Below are 25,829 nucleotides of genomic sequence, written 5' to 3' on the forward strand. Positions count from 1 at the left end.
GAAAGAGAAGGATATAATTAAATATTTGCAATAAATGCTACTCACTATGGAGGTAGACTCTACGAAGAGGCTGTTTTCAGTTTAAAAAATGTAGCCTTCATGTTACAATCGAGCAGTCCTAACGTTGCATCAAGGCCTCCATGTTACAATCAAGCAGTCCTACAGTTGCATGAAGACCCACACTCGTTCCCATTGCAGTTGCTGCAAGTTATAAACGGATAAACATATAGTTATGAAGCTTTCACCAGTACAATTTGAGAAAATTGGAGTTTAGCTCTTAAATTCTAACCAATATATATATATATGTTAATTGCCTTTGAACTTCTTTAATCCTTTTCATTCAACCATATATACTCTATATTACACTTGAGAGCATATGGTTGGGTAAATTAACAAGGAATGGCTTAAAGTAAGTTCTCATTCTCTCTCTATGCAATAGTAAAATCACTAAACTCCAGCACAAAATGATGAGTTATTTGTACGTACACACTAACAGTGAGTGCTAGCATATAAAACCAACTTGTACATTATTTAAATCTCACCTCTTTATTTTTGAATTTTTTGTAGAAATCAAAGGCGTTACTTCAGATTTCAGCCTAAGAAAGGGTAACAAATAACGAGTAGAGAGCAAAGAAACCAACACTTCAACTAATATACCTGTGTACTGCCAAGACTTGTGACTCATGAAATACATGCCACCATAAGATTTAGGATCCTAATTATATATATATATTCTGTGTATTGTCATGACTCATGAAATTACATGCCACCATAAAAAGATACAGAATCGTATCATACACTGAAAAATCTACTGTTAAGAAATATCTGATCTCACTGACCACCAATTCCATCTCATGGGTTGAAAAGACTTGCGCAACTTCAACACGAAAAAATCGACTAGGCAACAGAAAGGGGGTTCATGAGAGAGAGGTTCCTAAAAATCCAAGGAGGAACTATATCATGGCCATTTACAGCCAGTTTTGAAACTGATGATTCATATTTAGTTGACTGCTTCATATCTAGTCGATGAAAAGACGATGTTTCCCTATTTCACATTTAAACACCGCATACTGGAACAAGAACATCAACTAAAGCCAAAGATGAAATCAGTAAATTGGTCTGACCAAGGGATAGGATTTCACACTAGTGTCTGATAGCAAGCACAGGGACCAGTATTGTTGTGGAGATGGCCATTATCGATAGCGAGCACCAGCATTGTTGTAAACACGTCCGTGGGGGTATGGAACCCTTCCCTCAGTTCCTTGACTTATCCCAGCCCCAAGAAATTGTGTTTGCTCTCTATAGGGCTCAAATCGATCGGCAGAATACGCTCGATGCGCTTGTGCTTCTGCCGCTGCAGCTCCACCATAACCATAAGGGTCCCTTGGGGCTGTGTTGGTCAGGTGGTGGTCCATTTCAGCTTGCTGATATTGGTGTCGTCGTGCCTGTAATTCCTTGTGCAGAAACTCTTCTCCACGATTGGCTTGTTTGGCTCGGAGTGATGATAGTTTCTCCTGGTATCGGGTATTAATCTCTATTATTTTCTGAAAAACATAAGGAAAAGAACATTAGAAAATTCGGGAATTGGAAGATCAGCTCACCTTGAAATTGAGTTTCTCACTACTTCCTTTTCTTTCATCTATTTCTATGGAAGGGAAGGAGGAGGAAAAGAAGGGGAGGAGAAAATTTGTGTTTTGCATTCTATATTTCCAAACCATGTCCCGTGTGGGAATTTGAACTTTCAGGCAGTGACAGCATGTTCATCCTGTTGGAAATTATCTTATCCATTTTATGTGAGCAAGGTTTCATCATAAACAAATCATGGATAAGAAAATGACACGTGTCAGTCAAGGAAAAGCAATTATTATACTATTCACCGACCTCCCTGTGCCTCGCATTTTCTGCATCTTCTGCATCCCACTGTTCCTTCATCAGTTTCATAACTTCACCCTGGAATTTCTGCTCAAGATTTTCAAAAGTCAATGGCAAAGGTTTGTCCTCATAACCAATTTCCATGTCTTGCTCATGGGACTGGAGTCTGGGTTCTTTGTTGCCTTGTATCTCTAATTCCACTTTTGCATCCAGCATCTGTCCCTGGTGAAAGGGTCTAGTCGCATTGCCTCTTTGACCTGCTCAATAACAAGATGTTAAAACACACCACACACACACATACACACATCACTCGCAATAAATAGTTCAAGGTAGCTGTCTGGCTAAAAGGACATACAAATAAGATTATCAAGACAGTTTGAAATCCAAATAGTTGTAAATATTTCACATCCTAATAAAAAATTCGGCATGCCAAATATTACAAATTCACATAATTATTAGAAGCTTTAAAGGGGAGTAAGCCTGCTGCCATGCGCCAAAAGCAAAATAACACACTTCCAGAGCACATCTGAACTGAGTTGTTTTTGCTTCATAATTTTTTAATTTCCATACTTTCCAAATTTGTGCTTCAAAAAATATACATTTCCGAAATAGCACCACCAAATGCATGCTTCTAAATTATCAAAAGCTCATTTTCTATTAGTTAGGAATGAAAATACTCGTTCATTTCAGACTCCATTCACAAGGCATCAAGTTGGCTACGTGAATCCTTTCACCAAGCTGCTTTATCTAGGGCCGTATTTTCCACTAAAGCATAATGTCATGACGGGCAGGTTCCACACCCAAAAGGACCAGTGACAATTGGGAATTCCCAAACTCATTTAAGAAGCTCAGGGCTACTCAATGTACATCAGACATGTTCCAAGAGTCCCATGTCTGATGTGCATTGAGTAGGCCATGGCCCCCCCTAATTTTTTGAAATTTTTTTTTAGTATAGGTAAAAATAAAATATATAGTATATATAGTATAAAATTTATACTTGGCCCCCCCTAAGAAAAAAAAATTATTTCTTTAATTAGAATTTAACAAAAGATAGTTTATATAGTGATTTAATTAACAACTATAGAATCCCGATAAAAATTTAATGTGTCTATCTTAAAGTTTCAACTCAAATATCGTTTTTTCCATAATGTGACAAGCACGATTCTTTCCATAACCTTATTATTCTAAAATTTCATCTCATACATGATTCTTTCCATCACTTTTTTTTTTTTTTTTTCTTTTTATTCATTTTTATTGAAATGCTTTTATAAGAATTTTATAAGAAATTAATTTTTACAAAATCAAGAACAAAAATTTCATTTGAAGTTTTAAATATCAACAAAAATCGATGATTTACGAATCTAAATTTTTATTTTATTAATTTGTTTGTGTTTTTTTTTTATTTTTTATCATTGTTATTGTTTTGTTAAATTTTCAATTGTTACATTTTTTTTAAAGTTATTTTTGTTTTTTTTTCCTTTTCGGTAAATAAAGAGAGTTATTTGATTGAATTTTTTTATCATTTTGGCATAAATCTTATTTGTGTTTGTTCAGAAAGTTTGATAAATTTTTTTTTTAAATAACTAGTTTTTTTTATTTAAATAAATTGAAAAAAGTTTAAATAGATATATTTTTGTATGAATATAATAAATAATAAAATATTTTTGCCTACGTAATATATATATTTTTTTCCAAAGTTCTAGGTAGGTAATGTTGTTTATAATTTTGGCCCCCCTAACCTCAAAATCCTGGCTCCGCACCTGTCCGTGACAATAAGCTATCATTTTATGCTACTGCCCTGACCTGCATTCTACTCTTCTGTTTCCCTCATTTTCCTTATAGCTCACTTGATTTGAACCAGGTGAATCTTTCTCGTAGGCTTCGTTGCTCATCTTCAGGGCACATGGTTCAGCCATCTTACATATCTTTTTGTCATCTTTTTTTTTTTTTTTCTTTGACAAGTACATAACTTTTTGTCATCTTGTTCTCGATTGTCCTCCTCTAGCATCCTAGAAATAAATTCATCTCATATTCCATCATCTCATCATACTGATACTCTTGATTTGCAGAATTCTGTATTGTCAAGCGCACTTGGCCTTGTCAGCCAACTTGAAAGTTTTTCAACCTAACCAGTGCTCTATGACCACACTATCATTAGTCATTACGAGAGAGAAAGAAATGTATGAGTGAATGTCAGTCGGCTAAGCCAAGTGGGCTGACTCCTATACGAGTACATATAATCATAGAAAAGAGAGTAAGAAGGTACAGAAGTGCCTCTTAATAATACCCAGTAGATGAAGTGCCTCTTAACAATACCCAGTAGATTAAAAATATTATATTCCTATCACTCCCACTCAATCATATGCAGCCTGTTACAAGAAGTTGTAATCTGTTTCTTTTATAACCATATCACTCAAAATTTGGTAATCAATCTCAATATACTTCGTGTATACATGAGTGATGAAATACCAGGTTACTAGCAGTGTGCATAGCTACCAGCATCTTCGAAGGCACTACACTGCCTTATGCAGAACATTTCACATGCTGCATGAGCCATTGCCGTGTATTCAGCTTCTGCACTTACCGAGCCACTACACTGCTACTTACTTTGCCAAGTACATCACCTGATTATCTGTGAAGGCATATTAAGGTTGTCAGATAATTTGAACACTAATTCATTATGCAGAGCTCTATTTAAGTATCTCGAGATGAGACACAGCATCAGTCTGCATACCTTGACTCATTACTCCAACTGCAAAACAATCTATAGCACAGTTACAGTCAAATATTCAACTTTATCCACAAGTTTTCTATATTATCTAGGAACCTCACAGCTTCACCCTTGTCTATGCTAAACTAAGTACTAAAATCCATCATGGTGTTACAAAAGAGTTGGCACCAAACATCCCTGTATCAGGAAGAAGATCCAATGATCCCTCACATATTTCCTTTGAGAAAGAGAAATATCTTTCCTCGATCCAGCTATTTCAATACGCAGATAATCACCTAGTTTTCCCAAATCCGTCATGTGGAAGTGCTTACTCAAGCAAATCTTCAAGTTCCTAATGCCATCAACATCACTTCCATAACCACAATATCATCTGACCACAAGGACTACAGTTTCATTGGAACCAGTTTGACAAAAAATGAATGCTCTTCAATCCATTTGCTGATGCCACCTGATTGAATTTGTCAAACCACTCCATTGTGAGATTCTTTGAGACAATACATTGCCTTTTTTCGGCCTATAATCTTGTGTAAGTCCTCCTGAGCTAGGTTGTTAGGATCAGGATTCTACGTAGGATCGTTGGGGACTTTGTAGAATCGGATTGAGAATCATAAGATTCTACCAAACTCGTAAAAAAACAATTTAATCTAACTTCTTAAACAATTATATCTCTAAAACATAGCAAGAATAATTCCAAAACACAAAAATGTATAAAAGTACCACTCCAAAGTCCAAATATAGAATGTAGCTCAAAGGGTAGATCATGAAGACCCCACTGAGTAACATACTAAGTCACAAACAGAATCGTGCAATTCCACGATTCTACCCTGATTCTACTTAATGCACAATTTTGTTGCGATTTGAAATGATTTTGGGGGCTGGGGTCATAGAATTGTGCAATTCTACGACCCAGAATTGCAATTTTAACAACCTTACTCTAAAGATCTTAATCACGTCTTTCAACTCCTCTTGAGTGCAAACAAGAGGAGTTGTGGAGCAAAGATGTTTCTTCTTATCTCTACATTGTTCCATTAGTCTCCTTAAAATTTATTAGCTTCAACAGTTGACCATCCCAACATGGATCCAAATTGATTTTTTGACACTATTCTCATTTTTTATTTGTTTAATCACCTTTTTCAATATCTTATGAATTACTCATTAATACATACCACAATAATTTAGTAACTTTGTATATTGCTCTAAATGAAAAGAACTTGCATTAAAGGAAAGAAACACAGTACAAGAGAAAGAGAGTGAAGGCGTATCTTCACAATAAATGGAAAAGAATCATTTCTCAAGAAAGATACCTTCACAATAAATGGAAAAGAACAATTTCCAATAGGAGGAAAACAAGAAAAGGAAGGCCTGAATACAACATAGAATAGAAAAACCAAAATTCACGGTCATGAATTTCTTTTGACCTCACACATAGGGCCCCAAATTTACTAGTATGCAATGCTCCTGCGGAAGTATCTACTTGTTACAGAATCTCGGGTGTCAAAGTGTGGATTTCATATAGTTAAAAAAAAGGGAGACGTGCTATATCCGAAACATACGAAATATAGTAAATATTGTAAGGCAGATGTAGTAGGGGTTGCAAACCGGACGACGGTACACAACTCGGTTTTGGAAGATATGGCACTCAAAGTTGTGGAGCTGGTCGTCTTTCATATCGAGCCATTGAAGCAGCGTGTCAGGCTATCTTTTATAACATAGTACAATAAATATAAGTTTCTTTTAATTTAAATTTAGTGATTTTTGTTACATTTCTTAATATCATTTACTACAAGTAACAGCCAATACATGAATTCTAAGTCATTGGTGTTATTAAATTTTAATAATTTATGTTTAATAATAAATTAATGAGTAAAAATGAACTTAAACCTTAAATAAATACAAATTTATAACATAAAATTAATAAAATAATAAGCGGATAGCAAATGTGAATTATTATTTTTAGTTCAATTAGGAATTCTATATTTACAAAATGTAATTAAGTTCTTTTTGTAATTATGAAACAATGAGGGCAGATATTTTAATTTTCTTTCAAAATTAGAATGTTGAAGGGCTTAAATGTAATGCCCAAAGACTACGATCATATCTGGGCAATCAGCACGTCTTGTAAAAATTAATGGAGCCTTCCCGAGTCTTGTCACCGCTAGTAAGAAACTCTAGCTTAATCGTTTTTCACCTCAAGCCGACCACTCCAACAAGGTTTTCCAACGTTAACAACAAGGCAAACGACAGCTTCCTCTTCGTCGATTCATGTGCAATTTTTACTCGCACCAAGATATTAACCACACTCGGTATCTCGACGGGCCTATTCCATTTCGACTCGGCAGAGTCGCCAGGACTCAACCAAAATTTCAAACCTTGGCTCAGAGCATTCTGCTGGACATGCGTTGATCCTAAAAGCACAGGAGCAAGGGTGGCTAGGAATCAGGTTTGCAAACCTAAAGATCAAGGATATCTCGGAGACTCGGACAACCAAACTTGGACATGTGAAATAAAGTTTTTGTAGTGAGACATATATGGAATTTATTCAAAGATGATGCAGTCCCTTTGACTTGACTGGGTCCATGATAATTTTTAAATCTAAAAGTTTCTGGTCTCTTAAAGTCCCTCAACAGTCCTCATTGAATTGGAGACGTTTGCTCAACCTTACAGGTCTAGTTCGTCCTTTATTCGCCACCGAGTTGGCGATGGCAAAGACATTTTGCAATAGCATGAATGTTGGCTTCCAATAGGTCCTATGGATGAGAAGGTTGATCGCTCAGTTATATCCAACTTCTTGTAGGAGGATCAAGCCAAAGTCAGTGCTTTGATTCATCACAACCAATGGCAAGTTCACTCTAGCTTCTTCACTCTTATCCCATCCCTTCAAAATTCTCAACAACGCCCATCCATTAATTCTCCGAACTGAGACTCAGTTTTTTGGCTTCTTTCCCCAAATGGTTCATTCAATTTTAAGCACACTCTTAGTTCTATTGCCTCTACTTCTCCTTTAGTTCCTTGGTCACATCTTATTTGGTTTCATAAAAATTTGCCTTCTCATTCTTTTGTTTTATAGATGGAAAATGGTTAGAAACTCCATACTACGGATGGCAATTGTCTTGTTTTTCTTTATCATCCCAACATAAGCTCTCTTTGCATATCCAATGCTAAGTCTCACTCCCACCTCTTTCCCGGTTGCACATTTTCTGCATCTTTTTGGAAGATTTACCAGCATACTTTTTAATTTATATTGGTCATTATGATTCGCCAGGCTTCCGTCCAGTGGGCTTCTGTAATCTAGAATCGTAAGTCCATCACATTTTACACTTTCCAGCTGTGTTTAGCCAGTTGTATATACTATATTTGGAGGGAAAGAAACAACCATATCTTCAGGTGCAATCACTCTACATCAGTTGCTGATTGGAAAACCATCTTTGAAGTCATTCATTGCCACTTCTTTCTTCCAAGATGAGGGACAACACAGTAAATAGATCTATTGCTGCTTCTTGGAGCTTGACAAGCTCAGTCTTCCACTCTTCTTAGTATTTGATGGATGGTTCCTCCGTTTTTCTCTTCTCTGTAGCTGCTGTTGCTGATGGCATGTCCCTACTGGTGCATTATTGTGTTGCTAGCTAAGGGCTGTTGTGTTGTCCCTGTGTAGGGCTTTAGCCCTTCTTTTTGTTAGGGTTGTCTTGTCACTTTTGTAGGCTGCTTGTTGTGTGGGCTTTCCTTGGGCTGTTGCCCTTTGTGTATTTCTCTTTTTTCTATTTATTTAATTCATTCATTTACCCAAAAAAAAAAAAAATTTAACTTTTGAAATTGCATGAACGAACATGAAACTAACATCAATGCCAGAAGATATTCAATGGTAATGGCAAACCATAAATCTAAGGATATAATTTACAAGGAAGTACAAGAGGAATACATACCTTCATTGTACATGTGTGACATCATTGGATTTGATCCTTTTGGTGCATCTCTATCCTGCTGCCATTGTCCCTCTGTTTTTGAGGAAATATATGGATGCTCTTGCTTGGCAGAAAAAGAGTCTGTGCGTCCAGGAAAGTCATTCATTCCTGTATTATGTGGCATTCCCTGATCAGACATATGCTGCATTTGAGAAGCAGCATATGGGTTATTGGAATCCGGATATGGTGCTGGCCTTTTCATCTGCTTTGTTTACTAAAAAATAAATGTTTGATCAACCTAAAAACACAAGAGCCAAAATGATAAAGGCCCATTGATAATAAGTCACAACAAAGAAAGCAATGCATGTCAATACTGTCAGTATCTATTAAATAGAATAAAAATGGAACACATGCATTGTAATGGACATTAAACTTAAATTGTATCAAGAATACCAATAGAAGTAAGCAATACACAAAAAAATAATTGTAACAGCATAAATAAAATTAGTTCAATCGTATAACAACCAAAAAGAACACCGAACAAAAGGGCCGTGATACCAATTAGAACAATTAGCAATTTAGGGTCCTAATATGAAATCCCAGACATGAAATCTTCTTACCCTAAAGATCTTCATACCACTCTTGTAGCATACAAAAGCAGTTTAAGAAAAGCAATCATGAAAACAAAGTGACCCGCCTGCAGACCACATTCTCCCTGTCTTAAAAGTCATTTCTTTTAATTCTTGGTGATCTAAATCAAACCCTAAAACGCACCGTGACACCCATTAGAATAATTAGCAATTTAGGGTCTAAATATGAAATCCCAGACATGAAATCTTCTTACTCTAAAGATCTTCAAACCACTTGTAGCATACAGACGCTGTTCATGGAAAGAAAAAAAAATCATGAAAAAAAAATCATCCGCCATCAGACCACATTCTCTATATCTTAAAGTCATTTCTTTTCATTCTTGGTAATCTAAATCAAACCCTAAAAAGTGACACCCATTAGAACAACTACCAATTTAAGGTCTAAATATGACATCCCAGACATGAAATCTCCTTACTCTAAAATTCTTCAAACCACTTGTAGATACAGAAGCTGTTCAAGGAAAGTAAAGAAATCATGAAAACAAAATCATACGCCTTCAGACCACATTCTCTATCTTATAGTCATTTTTTTTTTTTTTTTTTTCATATTTGGTAATCTAAATCAAAACCCTAAACTTAGTCCATGGGCTAAGCTCCCAGCATATACCAGTTTCAATCGACCAACATAAGCCTTAGTTCTTCAATGACAGTTTAGTAGATTAATAGCTATGCGTTTATACATACAAACGCATGTAAGTGTGTGTATATACAGTACTACAGAGCGAACCATGATAAAACGACCTGGTCAGAAATCAACAATGGTTAAAAAACAATCAATAAACCCTAAATTTTGCACAATCCAAAATCTTAATTTAAGGTATAACAAACTCATATAAGCAATGAAAACTCGTAATGTTTCCCAAAAATATGTAATGAAGCCCCTCAAAAAAAGCCAACATAAATCAATATAAAGATACTTAACCTAGTTCGAATTGTACCCTCTTTGCTTTATCCCCTCTTCATAGTATAATTCAGACAGCTTATTTCCCTGAATCGTTGTATGTATGTGTATATATATTTATACACAGAATTTTAGGAAGAGAAGTGGGAGACTGGAAGTGGAGCTTAGGCTATATTCGAGAGGATCCAAATCCGCTTATCCAGGTATTAAAAACCCAATTCGATCCGACCCGTTCTTTGTTGTTGGCTTTTTTTTTTTTTGGATTCCATCACGCAATATATATGAAAATAACGGAATAAAATTGATGTGAATGATGGTGGCAACTTTTTAAAAATAATTTAATCTGATTAAATATGCCGTGGAAATAAAGTTATTTTTTGGTTTCAAGAATGAGTTAAAAATAAACAACTTATGATCAAGATAAAAAAATGTCTAAAGAAATTGTGAGAGTCAAAGGAAAATTTTATAGATTCGATTAGATAAATTTTATAAAGTGAGGCTACTGATTCCAATTCAAGTGCAAATTCTCAACCATTTTAAAATTATGTAAAAATTGGTAGAATTTTAATATAATAAAATTTTGTTTTATTCATTTAATTCATCAAATAATATGAAATTAAGTACAACCATTAAAAAGTTTATGCCATTGATGTCATGGAAATTTTCGGTGTTAGTACCATTTTCCTGTACCATTATCATAATACGTACGCTAAAGCAAAATATATATATATATATATATATATATATGATTGCGTGTATAATTGTATATACTCATAATATTAAGGGTAAAATATAGGCAAAAGTGCAAAACCCCTTAACTACCAAAGTGTGCAAATACCCCCTGAAAGTCACCGGATCAGCTTTCCGGGCGTGTGTAATGCCACGCGCCTGTTTAAAGTATTATAATGCCGAAAATGCACTTTTTGTGACCGTTATAGCCTTGTGGCCTATATAACCTCATTATATGTCATTTTTCCAAATTGTGTACTCATTCTCTCTCTACAACGAACTGGAAGGGGTTTTGGACAAAGGTGAGTTTTCTTATGCAATTAAATTTATTTATAATACATATATATTAGATTTGAATATATATATATATATATTTATAATACTTATATTTTACTTTTTTTGTGTTAGTTTTTTTTCCTTCAGATGCATAGTAGTGTTTAATATTAATTTTTTTTTTTTTTTTTTAATTATTTACATGCTTGCAATATGTATTATGGTACTGATATGGAGCCATCAAGCAATGTATTGTATTGCTATTGTGGAGTAAAATCTCCTTTGAGAAGAGCCACTACACAAAATAATCTAGGTCGGAGGTTCTACGGATGTGGAAGGTATCCCATGATGTCTTGTGGGTTCCATAGATGGGTGGATCCTGAGAATTGGAACCATATGGAAAGAGAACTGGTTATGAGAACCATATCATCTTTGAGAGGCCAAATTGCTATGAGAACTGGTTATAAGAACCATTTGGAAGATGAAACACTGCCTATTGATGGGAGAATGAACTTTGTGGGTGCACCACCTGTGCAAAGCAATATTGGGAATCATGTAATCACAAATTTGGTTGTTTTCATGTTGGGATTTATAGCATGTGCTATTGTAATGGTTATTGTGTGGTTATTTAGTAGAATATAATTGTAATAGACTTTATAATTAATTAATGTATTATTTTTTTTATATAATATATTGTGTTGCACCAACTTTCCAGTTGCACCAACATAGCAAAATAGGTGATGACAATACAAAAAAAATCATCATCTGGGGTAATCTTTGCAGCACCAACATACTAGTTGCACCAACATAGCAAAACATATACAAAAATAAAATTTTGTGCAGAACATAACAAAATACATAACCATAACCATACAAAAACAAAATCTATGCATCACCAACATACAAAAAAACATAGCCATTACCATAACCATAACCATAACCATATAAATTATAGTAATATCAGCCATAACCATACAAAATCTTAAGTTCTGCATCAACATTCCCAAAAATCAAAACTACAATCTGTGCACCAACATTCTAAATAACCAAACAACATATGTGCACCAACATTTCAAAAAACCAAACATCTATGCACCACCAACATACCCAAAAAATGTAAACCATATCTGTGCACCAACAAACCAAAAAAATCTAAACCATATTTGTGCACCATCAACATACCAAAGGATGAAAACCAATATTTGTGCACCAAAACTTACAAAAAGCTGTACCATGAACTCCAAAAAGCAGAAAACCACTAAATTTCCTTAAACTCCTGGGTCAATTGTAGTGGGCCTGTGAAAAAAAAAAAAAAAAAAAAAAGTAAAATCATCAAAGACATTTATAAACTGTTCTTGATTGCTCCAGAATTTTTTTAAAAAAAAAACTCTCACATACCTAGATGATGAGGATGCTTGACTACTCCACAAGACATTGAAATCAATTGATGATGATGGTTGAGACAAATTATTCAACAAATTCCCATATCTTGATTGTATTGTCATCACCTATGAAACAAAATGATAAAATATTAAAAATAGTAATATGACAGTAAACATTCAAATTAATTGATTATGATGGTTTAAAACAATAACCTCTTGCAGTTGCCTTGCATTTGTTCTTGCAGCCCCTCTTTCCCTTCTAATGCCTCTTCCCATACCACTTGTAGTTCCTCCACTTGCAGTGCCAACCTCTCCCATACCATTAGCAGTCCCTCCACTTGTAGTGCTAACCTCTCCAATACCATTTGCAGCCCCTCTTCCCCTTCCAATGCCTCTTCCCATACCACTTGCAGTTCCTCCACTTGTAGTGCCAACCTCTCCCATACCACCTGCAACCCTTCTTCTTCTTCTAATGCCTCTTCCTCTTACAGTTTTTCTTGCAGTTGCAATACCTCTTGCCATTATTGATGCAAGTCCATCAATGTCTGGCAGTCCACCAGGTAGCCCAGAAGTAACTAACAGTCTAGGTCTACCTGGTGTACCTTTTTTGGCAGCTTGAGGTGTTACTTCAGTAGCTTTGCAAGTTCTGACATTGTGTCCTTTTGCCCCACACTTTCTGCAGTTGAGCAGTTGTTTTTTTCTGCTAACTGCACCACTTTTGTTGTTCACTTCACCAACAACCTTTTTTCTTGTCTTTTTAGGTCTGCCAGATGAGGGCTTAACTATTGGTGGGTGTATGGGATCAGTGGCAACTTCACGTGTCATTTGCCTAAGAGGCATAGGGAAAATAATAGATGTATATGTCCTCAAGTATGTCTCCCTATGATAACAACTATCAACAAAGTCTTCAGGATTACCCCTTTGGTCAATTATACATGCAATGGCATGCATACATGGCATACCCCTTACATCCCATTCCCTACAACTACATGTTCTGTTTGCCAAATTAACAACATCACTAACCCCTTTATAGCAAACTTCATATATATCATCATATGCTTTTTTTATAGCGCAATGCCTTGAATCATCCATTAGCTTGGTCAATTTGTCAGCAATTGTAGGGCACAACAACTCCTTCTGGGTTTGAATCCATTCCCTTTTCGATTGAAACCGATACATCAAGTACCCTCTAATCCACTCCAACATAGTAATTAATGGCTTATCTCTAGCATCACTAATGTTGTCATTCCAAGTCTCACAAAGGTTGTTAACAAGCAAATCACATCTTGAATTATCATTAAACCTAGTCCTTGACCATAACCTAACTGGCACCTTTGACAGCCACACATGGGCTTCCTTATCAATCTGACTTATGAGATGCATGTGATGCTTAAATGTATCTTCAGTCAAAGCACGTGCTGCATTCCACATCTCATCCCTCAACTTCGCACCTTTAAACTTCTTCTTAAAATTCTCATACATATGCTTCACACAAAATCTGTGGTAAGTGCCATGCAATTTGTCTTCAAAGATTTCAACTAAACCCTGTTAACCAACAGTAAAGAAAATATTAATATAAAAAGTTCATAAATGTAAAATAAATGACATAAAATAAATTATTTAAACATTTTTACCTTTTGTCTGTCGGACATAAATGTAAATCTGTTTAGAGGACCCAAAGCACTTTCTAGTTGGTTTAAAAACCATTCCCATGATTGTTTTGTTTCAGACTTAACCACACCTATAGCTATAGGAAATATTTCATTGTCTCCATCTTTACCAATTGCACTTAACAATTGCCCTTTGTAAGGACCCTTCAAGAAGCAACCATCCAATCCAATGAATGGCCTACATCCTTCCAAGAAATCTCTCTTCATTGCTTTAAAGCAAACAAATAGCCCTTCAAATCTGGCAGGGTCATCGAGTGTTGGTCTATCAACAGTGGTCACTGCAATACTACCAGGATTGGTGGTCTGAATGAGCTGGCAGTAATCTCGAGCCCTTGAGAATTGCAGTCCATGGTCACCATCAATGTGTAATCTAGCCTTCTTTCTTGCCCTATAAACCTTGTATTTGGAAACATTAACATTCAAATCTCTTAAAACTGCCTTCTTCATTGCAGATGGTTTCCATATGGGTTCATCCCTAATTGTGTCCATGTATTTGGCTGCCAAAATAACTAGCTAATGCTTGACTATTAAGCTTGTTGTAACTGCAAGTATGTTTTGAGTTAAAAGTCTTTATTTGGAAGCTGTCATCCTCTGAGTTAAACGATGCATGAATTCTCCACCCATAATTTTTTGAACATGTAGCAGTAACTTTATTCCCTTCATTCTTCACAAACCTAATATCATACTTTCTTTTAATAGCATCATCCCTTAAGTCCACTTTAAATGCTTCAGGTGAAGAAAATTTGTTGCCAAGTTCTATGACATTATTCCTAAATTTATGCCTTCTTGGAACCATATCCACTTCACTGTCACTGCCATCTTCTTCAGAGGATGATCTGCATAAACTTTCCAACTCATCACTTGGTGAATTTATGGATTCAATATCTGAGTATTGACCCATACCATCATTCACATCTTCATCCACATGAGTATTCACATCTTCATCCACATGAGTATTCACATCTTCATCCACATCACCATTCACATCTTTATTTACATCAACATTCACATCTTCAACCACATCAGCATTCACATCTTCAACCACATCAGCATCCACATCAACCACATCTACAACCACATTAGCATCCACAGTAGCATATTCATGCTTTAATTCATCACTCAGCTCATTTTCAGTCTGAGTTGCCCATTCTAGTATTTCATCATCCCAATTACAATCATCATCATGCATGTCAACTTTAGGTTGTACTCCATCCTCCATACACTCATAACTTTCCTCTACATTTTCAGCATTTTCACCCTCAACACTGCCTTTTGAAATTATAAAGATTTTCATCAATCTGAACCTGTTATGAGCATTAATACATTCCAATACATCTTTATCTTTTTCAATTTTCTTAACTCCTTCATCACTTGCCACCATTGGATTCCTATAATACAACTCATAATTTTTTTCAAACCCAAGCCTGTTAGCCACCTCTTTTAGATGAAAAAGTGATAAAAAAAATCCACATCAACATTGTCAAGTAGGTCTACCTCACCACCAATATATGACTTAAGTGGTGTGTATTGGAAATTACCTCCAAAATGTACTTCCAGTGTAATCAACCTGGTAGTATTCATTGTCTGTTCAATCAAGCAAACCAAAACACATAAGTCATGGTGAATAAAAAATTCAACAAATTATAATCCCTAACCAATAAAGTAACAATATGCACAAACCCTAATCACAAAAAATAGAAAATTAATCAAATGAGAATCCCTAAGCACAAAAAATAAAAATTTAAGCAAATAAAAATACCCAAGCAATAAAAAAATAATTTGCACAAACTCTAAGCACAAAAAAAAAAATTAATAAAAAAAATTAATAATAATCAAATGACAATCCCTAAGCACAAAACATAAAAAATTAAGTAAATAACAATATCTAAGCAATAAAATAACAATTTGTAGAAACCCCAAGCACAAAAAATGAAATAATAATTAAATGAAAATCCCTAAGCACAGGAAATATAAAATTAAGCAAATAACAATCCCTAAGCAATAAAATAACAATATACATAAACCCTAAGTACAAAAAATAAAAAATAATCAAAAGACAATCCCTAAGCACAAAAAATAAAAAATTAAGCAAATAACAATACCTATACCTAAGCAATAAAATAACAAAATGCATAAACCCTAATGGAGTAATGGAGCATTTTTTTTTTTCACCGTTATTATATATGCAGTAATGGAGCATATGAAGATAAATGCAGTAATGATCACATGGAAAATAAACTGACATCAAACATAAGACATGGATCACAAGACATCAAACATTTCCCACAAGACATCAGTCTAAAAATGATGTAGGAAACAAACTGACATCAAACACAAGACATGGACCATTGTGTATCACTATACGAAGACATAAAAGTAAAAAAAAAAGGACATGGACCACTGTCATTGACTATAAACTCTATTGTCAGTGGGATCTATCTTCTTTAATCAACATAAAGCCTACACCAAACATTTTCCAAGTTATAAAAAATTGCATGCATGTGTATTATATATACAAAAAAGAGAATTTTATACAAGGTCAAAACAGATTTTCAAAAACCCTAGAAGTCAAATATTCAATTAGTACTAATTAACCCAAAAATATAACCATTAACATACAAAATGAAAAATAAGATTCATTTAAAATCGACATGAAAACATAGAACATAATCTAAACTTACATATTTGGAGAACTTGTAAAATCGAATCAAAGTTCGTGAAAACGACAGACCCAACAGGAAATACCACACGATGGAACGCACAATTGAAGAGAAGAACAACACGATGTCGCGCATAATTGAACAGAACAAGAATATGATCAAAGTCTTCCACCCACAGTATGAAACCCTAAGTTCGTATGTGCGCCTCCATCGCTCTCTAACTCTTTGTGTGTCTCTCTCTCTAACATAATCAACTAAATGAGATTTTAGGGCAACTTAATTTAGTAGGGTAAAATTGACATTTCACAATTAATTTTTTATTTTTTATTTTTATTTTTTTTATATAATTTAATAAGTAAGGTCATTTCGGTCATTTCAAATCAACAGTTGCCGGAAAGTTGATCCAGTGACTTCCAGGGGGGTATTTGCACACTTTGCCTAGTTAAGGTGGGTATTTGCCAAAAATTGGATAGTTTGGAGGGGGGCGGGGGGTTTGCACTTTTGCCTAAAATATATCAAATAAGTTTTATTTTATCATTTTGTTTATGAATTGTTTGAGGTTTAAAATATTATTTTTAGCGATTTTTCATTCATTTTATAATCTCAATTAGACAATTACCTAGTTGTTCAGATTTATAAAATGTAGAGAGATTCATGTGAAATATTGATAAATCTAGGTAAGTAAAATTTATTCCAATATTAATTATAGTACTCGTAGGAATTAGTACTTATTACATACACCCAAAAGCAGTCACTGTGGCGAAACGACCTTACAGTGAGCAAAACGCAGAGAAAGGAAGGTAAATGTGGAGGAAAGTGTTAACCGGCGCCGGCGGTGCTCTGCAACCATGGCGCACGATAGCATGTCGTCGGTTTTCTATGCCTTCGGCCTTTTCGGCTTCCTCCGCCGTCAACTCTATCTTGCTCCACTCCCTCAAAGAACACTATCTCGAAGTCTCCAAAATGACTCCGCCACCAGTAAAACGCACTCTCTCTCTCTCTCTATATATATATATATATATACGCGCACACATATATAGATATGCGTACATCAATCTGTTATATATGTGTCGTTCCGCTAAATTTGTCTAGGGTTTTAGTACACTCACTGCGATTCCAGTGGCACCAAATATAACCTCTCTAAAATGACTCCACCGCCTCTATAATTATTTATTAAGAACACAAATAGAACAATCTCTCACCTTGCAGACGTCACGCGCGCACACATATATAAATTGTATATCCGGCGCTCTGCAAATTTGTTTAGGGTTTTAGTATACAAATTTAAACCCTCACCACAGCCTGCATATTAATAGCACAAATAGAAATTTCTCTCACTCACTAGTCACTACATGTGTGCACTCTCATTGTACTTGTCATTATACTAAATTTATCCAAGTTTTTAGTATTGGAAGTGATGCTATTTCCACTAAATTGAATTGTGTGTGGAAATACTGCTAAATTTGTGTAGGAGTTTACCGGGTTTAGCTAAATTTGGATGCTTTTTTATTTTTTTGCAGAAAGTGAGTCCTCCTTCTCCGTTCACGGTTCTAAAAGGGTCTCTAGATGGCAGTGGTCCTGCTTTGACACGGACTTACGGTGATGAGGAAATAAATATCTCTGTAATGCGGTTGGCTAACATTATTCCCGGGGGTGGAGATGATGACGGTGATGATATAAACCAATTGTTCCTTCACGTGGATGTCTCGAAGCCTGGCCAGACGGACTCTTTGCATTTTCTGTGTGGATTGTATCCGGATGCATTGGGAATTCACTCTGTTTCACTGAGGCCAAAGAGCCAATCTTCAGGGTCTCTTGAGGTTCCGAAGAAATACATTGGCCCTGTTTATGAGTAAGCTACATATTGATTCTTGATAAGTTTGTGTTTTTCAATAGTAACTGTTTATCCTTTCTTTCAATTTTGTCATGGTAAATCTCAATAAGATGCATAGAGAATAATGGAGTTTGTTGGTAATTATAACTACCATAATTTGAATCCGTTCATGGATGAAGGAATCATTAGCACGGATGTTTTTGGTTTTTTGCATAATTACCCAATGTGAAACATATTTGATGTGACATTTATTGGATATTTGTATAAGAGGCAAGTTCAGGTAACTCTTCTGTTTATTTAAAATGAAAAATAGAGGGTGTCAGGGCCATAGTGCTGGTAGAATGGTATCATCTGACCTTTAATGCATAAATGAAAGGAGTGCTGCTCCCCTTTTAGGATGACATCTGTGGAAAGCTAGTCTACTAAATGAAGCCCTTATATTACTGTCACGAAAGCAGGCTCAGCTTGATGGTTTTAGTGGGTAGGTTATGTGTCCGAGATGTTGTATGGATGATGTAGAATTGTAATGGAAAAATCAGGGACTAAGGGTTTTCCAATTAAGGTTCGTGTAGAAATTCGGAAGTTGGAAAAGCATCAAGCCATAAAGTAATTAGGATTTATTAAAAACTAATTGTAGTTGCTGAGCTGACAGAAAAACAATAAGAAAATATGGAGAAATTTATAGAATATGAAAGAGGAAAGAATAATTAAGGAGAAGAAAGTCTTGCATGTTATTTGTCCATTTGTAAGACTACGAATCACTCATAAGGTGTAAGTAGCATCACACTTTTATCAGGCTTTAGAACTCAAATACAATTGCAACATATTAAGAACTTTCCATTAATTGTCAACAAAAAGATATTACAGAGCTTATATAGGGGCCTCCATACCCTACATACAACCTAATGAAAATCTATTCAGATTGATAAATATATTTTTTATATTATATTTAAATAATTATGTAAAAGGAGCACACCATGAGCAATATGATGATATTTTGATAAGGTCATATTCAAATTAATTGTAACGTGATGTATAGTGGTATAAAGCATGAATGGAAGTGCATGATCGTAACCTGTTAAAGCTCTCATGTCAACTAATTTGCAATGATTCTTCCAATTTAGAGCCTGGGTTGGTATCTCTGTCCCTTCTGGCGCAATTATTAGACCCAGCAGTTAATCCGTATCCCTTTTTTAATGACAACACAGTATGCTTTGTAAATGCTGGTTGATCTCACGTTATCAGGCAGCTCTCTTTGCGAGAGTTAGTGTTTATGGTTGGCTTCGTTTAGTCATAGAATAAATTTATCTTTAGTTAATTTTGATTCCTTTTTAAATTAGCTTCTTACTCATTGCTATTTGACATTTCAAGGAGTAGCTCTATATTCATCTATCATAATAACTATGATGTTGAGGCCTGATTTTTTTTTTCAACGCGACCCAATTTCGACCTGAAAAATGTGCTTCGTGATATATATATTTTTTCCGTTGTTGGTTATGGACCCTATTTAGTACTTTCTTGTAGCCTAGTATATAAGGGCGCTTAGGGTTTGGAGTGGGTAACGAGAGAACACTGAAAATCGCAAGAAAGATAGTGAGAGATAGAGCTATGGTTTGGGGCCTGAAACTTGTAATCTCTTGTTTTTTGCACAGTGAAATATTTCACTGGATCTTCACCGTGGAGTCATGGACGTAGACTTTGCTGAACCACGTAAATCTTTGTACTCTGTGTGGCGTGTCTACTTTTCTATCATTATTCTTGGTTTGTTCTTGGCTTGCAGTATTTGTCTTAACAATAACATTATGCTTAATGTCAATTTGGAATGTGGCCTTCATGTTTTGGCTAGAGATTCAAGGATCCTCTGAATTTTTAGCTTTATATGTTGGTTATTACTATGAATTTGAATCATGATTTATGAAATTTGTGTAGAAGGCTGGTAGAGAGTGGATTATCCAACCACAATCATCCCAATCAGACTTGTGAGATCATGTTTGTGGAATTTAAGCGATAGGCTATCCTGATTGAGTTGTTAGTACATATTGTTTGGGTAGGATGTGGATGGCTGGATGTGATGTGGATGAAGAGTGTCATTGGCCACTTTAGCTATCAGAATTTAGGGGGAACAAAAGAGTGTCATTGGCCTCTTTAGCTATCAGAATTTCCTCAGTGAGGTAAAAGGTGCAATAAGGAAGTATATCTGTAGCCTTGATTTAAGCATATGTATTGAAGCCTTTCTTTAGACATGAGACACAACAATGTAGCCCTAGGTTAAGCATCTAAAATATTTTGAAGAACTTAATGAGTCAAAGATATAGCTTTCCAATCATTAATTAACAAAGATCAATCATTAGATAACATAATATAACCACAAGTTCAAATCGTTCCTTAACTGGCCACCAAATATGGCAAAATCAGCAACTAATAGCAATGGGATATCATAAAAGTTCGGTTTCTTCCACTGAAGGGGCTGAACTTCAGAAAACCAATGAATAACAACCAAGTTAAAATGGCCATATTTGAAATTCAGATAACTTTGCGTGTTCAACCTTTATATTATCATGGTTTAAACAAAAACGAAGGAGATATGGTGCAAACTGGACAGAGATGAATTGACGAATGATGAAAGAAGGTTAAAATCTCACTAGTAAGGTAGTGTTGGGCCTGCACCAGCAAGGGTCATGTAATGAGCCATGTATACTAAGCTTCTACTACCAGTCACAGCAAGGTAGAAAGATAGATGAAGATGAGAGTAGAGGGATAGTGAGACGAGAGGAAGAATAAGAACATGAAGTAGTAGCAATATCATGGTTTTAAGTATGGTAGAGGTCATAATGTAGCATATATAGGGTGTTACATGATGGTATGACTGCTGAAGCCATGATTTTTTCAACCTCACCCAATTCTTACTTAAATATAAGAAGGCTAAAATCTCACTAGTAAGGTAGTGTTGGGGCTGCACCGGCAAGGGTCATGTAATGAGCCATGTATACTAAGCTTCTACTACCAGTCACGGCAAGGTAGAAAGATAGATGAAGATGAGAGTAGAAGGATAGTGAGACGAGAGGAAGAATAAGAACATGAAGTAGTAGCAATATCACGGTTTTAAGTATGGTAGACGTTATAATGTGGCATATATAGGATGTAGGGGTGTTACATGATGGTAATGACTGCTGAAGCCATGATTTTTTCAACCTCACCCAATTCTTACTTAAATATATGACTTCACATGTTCTAATCTTATAATCCCATAAGCTTGGGTCTTTAATGATTATTAATGAACTTTGTTAAATCTTAAAGATGATTTCATATGGTTTGCGGTTGGTACATTCACTTGTAAGTCGTGAGCAATAAAAGCTTACTAATTTTTACCTTTCTCTAATTCTACAACAACAAATGCACTTAAACATGAAAATAAATTTTAGTTGATAAGCATGTCCAAACAATACTCTTGCCTCATTGTCACATACATTCTAGTCAATTCACATCTGCTGAAATTCACTGGCCCAGTCCACATTATCAACTCTGTGCCGGACCATGGGAGGACCAAGAAATTTTCAATTGCAGCGCCGAAGGGCGTTTCATCATATTCTCAGTCCCTTCGTATTCATATTGAAGGAAGTTAGTTACTTAGAAAAACCTTACATCCCGTATTAATTGAATTTTCAGTGATGCATTTTGAATTGAAATGCGATAGAAAAGCCCCTATATTCCCTATCTGTCATTCTCTATCCTTTAAATGAGGGGGGGGGGGGGGGGGGGGGGGGGGGGCGGGGCATTTATTAATTCTCTCTAGAAAGAATACAGAAATAGAATAAGAATCCACTTAGAATTTAGAATGAAGAAATAATTTTATATATATATATATATATATATATATTTATATATTTGGATATCTGAAAACAATATATATATATATATATATATATATATTTTTCTGGAGTAGAAGTTGTAGGATATATTGCCTTATATATATATTTTTAAAAGCTGTGAATTGTAATATATATATATATTTTTCTGGAGTAGAAGTTGTAGGATATATTGCCTTATACAAATAAAATAAAAATAAATAAAAAGAAGAAAACGGAAGAACGTAGTTTTTGTAAATATTCTTAATATAGAACAAGATCTAAAAGATAAGACTATTTATAAACCAAAAGCCTCTCATAACTCATTAAGCACATAAAATAATAAGAAGAAAGGGGATGTTTGTTGTATTTGGATTTTCCTCTGAATGCAGCTCCCATAAGTAATGTCTAAAGGAGCTCAAGTTGAGATTCTTCATAGGTTTGGAGGACATATTCAACTTATACTTATATAGTTTCAAGTTCACCATTTATATTCAAATTTATTAGGATTTTTGTAATTTTTCGAGGGTACATGGCCGATGGTGGCCCCTCTGGTCCTTTGTAGGTTTGCCACTGGCTGGACAGATTCACTTCTGGAGCTTAAAATAGTGTAATCCTCAGCCAAAATTCCATTGAAGGAGGAGGATGAAAATGAGCTATGAGATTCAGATAGATCAAGTTAAATAAGCATGCCATCTTGAGAAAATAAGAGTTTCAGATAATAACGAGGATGTTTCGTACTCCTTCAAGGGAGACACTATATATGATAGTTTGATTGGAAGGAACCATGGTTTAGGACCTTACTTTTAATTTCCTTTATCATGTTTATGGAACATTGAGATGGCATTTGGTGAAGAAGGTGCAGGAGCTGCTTTTGAGTAACCTACTGAAGCAGTATCTAGTTATCAAACTAGACTTGGCTGTTTTCTGTCTGGAAGCATCATTACTATTTTATAACCACTTAACTGAACTGGAAACATCATTACTATTTCGACCCTCATCTAGCCTTTTTGCGTGTTTTGCTGGTTTGCTTGATGACAACGGGCATATGTTTTGTTAACGTTTGAAATTTTCACTACTATCTCCATTTGACATGGTTTTTTCTTGCTCTGTAATCTGTCATTGAGTTTTACTTTGATCTAAACATATGGAATATAGAAAACAATTACTTGTGAATAAGAATGGTACGATGGGAGGACAATAGAGTCGTGAATGTTGCATTTCATATTAAGAGAGTATATTTGGAAAATGTTCCTAAAAGTGCACACATCTGTATGTATGTATATAGATAGATAGGTAGCTAGCAATTCTGTTGATAACCACCCCAGCCCCAACCCACAGAGGGGAAAAAAAGAAGTGATTCGAAATTTGATGGATGGATGTTTATCTATTTTTCATTTCTGTTTGCCACATTTTTTGTGAACTATTATTGTCTCATGTAATTCATCTCGTTGCAACGTGAGGGGAAAAAATCATTTACAGATTTTATCAGCATGAGGTTCAGTTTGTATGTGAGCCATCTAGGCATTCATAAATTTGATAGCTGTTAGTCTCTCTCTCTCTTCTTTTTAATTATTAAAAAAAAAAACTAAATTAATAGTTACTCTTGGGCTCAGTTCCCCTTGGATTTCACCCAACTCATGTACACCCAGTAGTGTCTGTAATAATTAAGCTTTAAACTTGATACACACACTAGTATTGGATGATACCTAAATTCAATATGCCTTTTTCTGTAACAAATTTTTAATTTTCTTTTTCTTAACATTGCTGATGTTGAACTACATTGTGGCTTCCCTCAGCTGAATTATTAGTGGATTTTTGCATTTCTCGCAAGTTGCCATATATTATGAGAATTGATGTACTACTTAAACATTAGCCCGCCCTTGTGCATTATATGGATTCATGATATTGCAGCGTACTAGGAGGAACCATCTAAAATGTTCCCAAAATCATTACATGAATAATGTATTTAAGCTAGTCTATTTCTCTCTACTACTTGAGACAATAAAAAAGTTCTAGTTAACATTCTGCTCGATAATTATTTATCAAGTGATCCTACATCACTTTTCCATTTATGTTTATATACTTGGCTGGGTCCTTTTAAGTGCACTTCCCGATTCTTCTTAGTACTAGTTCACCAGATATTCCTTTTATATCTTTTTTTACTGCATAATTTTAAAACTGCACATATGAAGCATATCTAATTGGAAGATTCTTGGGACAAACTGTTCAATAAACAGAGATCTCGATGATCGGGTGAGAGATGCACTACATGGGTACATCGAAGAGCGAGGTGTGAATGAGAACCTCTTTCATTTTCTTCAAGCTTGGCTTTATGTGAAGGATCATCGGAGACTTATGCGCTGGTTCAAAACTGTCGGTTCATTCATTAAAGAGCGCAAGCAGGATACAGATGCTTAGGTTTTAAAAGATGGCTTCTTGAGAGGATTCCTTGTTATAGCCAAAATGGGAGTTTGCTCCCAAGTATGTCCTGTATCTACTATAGATTAAATTTTGGTTCGATGCCTTCATTTTTCCAAGACTGCTATATATGTAACGTATCTTTTTAGTTTCACCTATTACACTTTTATATATTTTTATTTGTGCTTTCAGATCTTTAATTTTCAGTAAAATATCTCTCTCTGGTTGCAGTTTCTTATATAGTCTCCTTGCACTGGATGTGTGATCAGTGATCACTGACAGTATATTGCCTACTTGAATGTCACTTCCAGCTGGATATTTTTGAGCTTGTTAATATGTAGTCCTCTTGTCTTCATGCATTTGGATAGGGGCTGTTTAGAAAGCCTCGTTACGATGTTTTATGTTACATGAAATTGGATCTCATGGAGACAAATCACATTTCGAAATGTTTCTGTTTCATTGTGTGTGGCGATCTCGACGTCGAATAACGAATGATGATCAAACCCCCCTTTGGTTTTTTCGGCCGTTAGGTGCCAGGGGATTATATATGATCATCTGTAATGATCCTTGCATTTGATTGGTCTCATCTGAGCTACTCTTGATTCTTTTCTTTTGTGATGTTTTGGTTGCTTAGAACAAATTAATGTCATTGCTCTGTTGAATTTATACCATTGAAACTGTTCCATGTTTTGGAATCTTGTATGGACCACATTATAGCCTTCTGTGGTTTACTCTGTTCCAAACTGAAATATTATTTAGCATTAAGACCTATTACATAGAGGATTGGTTCCACTCTTTGGTGGTTTGATATTATTCTAAAAAAAATGAAATGGGATCGAATTATATTAATATTCACTTGCTTATATTTTTGTAAAATTGACCAGTTTTTCGTTCATATATATTTTTATGATTTAATATTTATTTTGAGAGGGAAGTTCTGTTTTTGAGGGACTAGTGTGATA

The 25,829-nt window shown here is 35.0% G+C and overlaps 2 protein-coding genes across 6 annotated transcripts; one reads left to right on the forward strand and one right to left on the reverse strand.

Annotated features, from left to right (window-relative positions):
- Positions 1 to 701: 701 nt before the first annotated feature.
- Positions 702 to 10,206, reverse strand: LOC132311777 (uncharacterized). Of its 5 annotated transcripts, none has more exons than XM_059809875.1 (4): positions 10,091 to 10,206; positions 8,524 to 8,704; positions 1,882 to 2,129; positions 702 to 1,544 (listed from the first exon to the last, which is right to left on the reverse strand). In XM_059809875.1, the coding sequence occupies exons 2-4, from the start codon at positions 8,699 to 8,701 to the stop codon at positions 1,194 to 1,196; spliced, it is 777 nt and encodes a 258-aa protein (XP_059665858.1). In that variant the 5' UTR covers positions 8,702 to 8,704; positions 10,091 to 10,206; the 3' UTR covers positions 702 to 1,193. The 5 variants fall into 5 exon arrangements, with proteins under 5 accessions (XP_059665858.1, XP_059665855.1, XP_059665857.1 ...); XM_059809872.1 differs by having other exon boundaries at positions 8,524 to 8,800; XM_059809874.1 differs by having other exon boundaries at positions 10,075 to 10,206.
- Positions 10,207 to 17,455: 7,249 nt separating this feature from the next.
- Positions 17,456 to 25,058, forward strand: LOC132311779 (uncharacterized). Its single transcript, XM_059809876.1, has 3 exons — positions 17,456 to 17,745; positions 18,288 to 18,619; positions 24,687 to 25,058. The coding sequence occupies exons 1-3, from the start codon at positions 17,572 to 17,574 to the stop codon at positions 24,865 to 24,867; spliced, it is 687 nt and encodes a 228-aa protein (XP_059665859.1). The 5' UTR covers positions 17,456 to 17,571; the 3' UTR covers positions 24,868 to 25,058.
- Positions 25,059 to 25,829: the final 771 nt, after the last annotated feature.

The sequence above is a fragment of the Cornus florida genome, unplaced genomic scaffold, assembly GCF_030987335.1.
Source record: "Cornus florida cultivar Cherokee Brave unplaced genomic scaffold, ASM3098733v1 CherokeeBrave_3.0.0_Hap2_Chr06, whole genome shotgun sequence".
Taxonomy (NCBI): Eukaryota; Viridiplantae; Streptophyta; class Magnoliopsida; order Cornales; family Cornaceae; genus Cornus; species Cornus florida.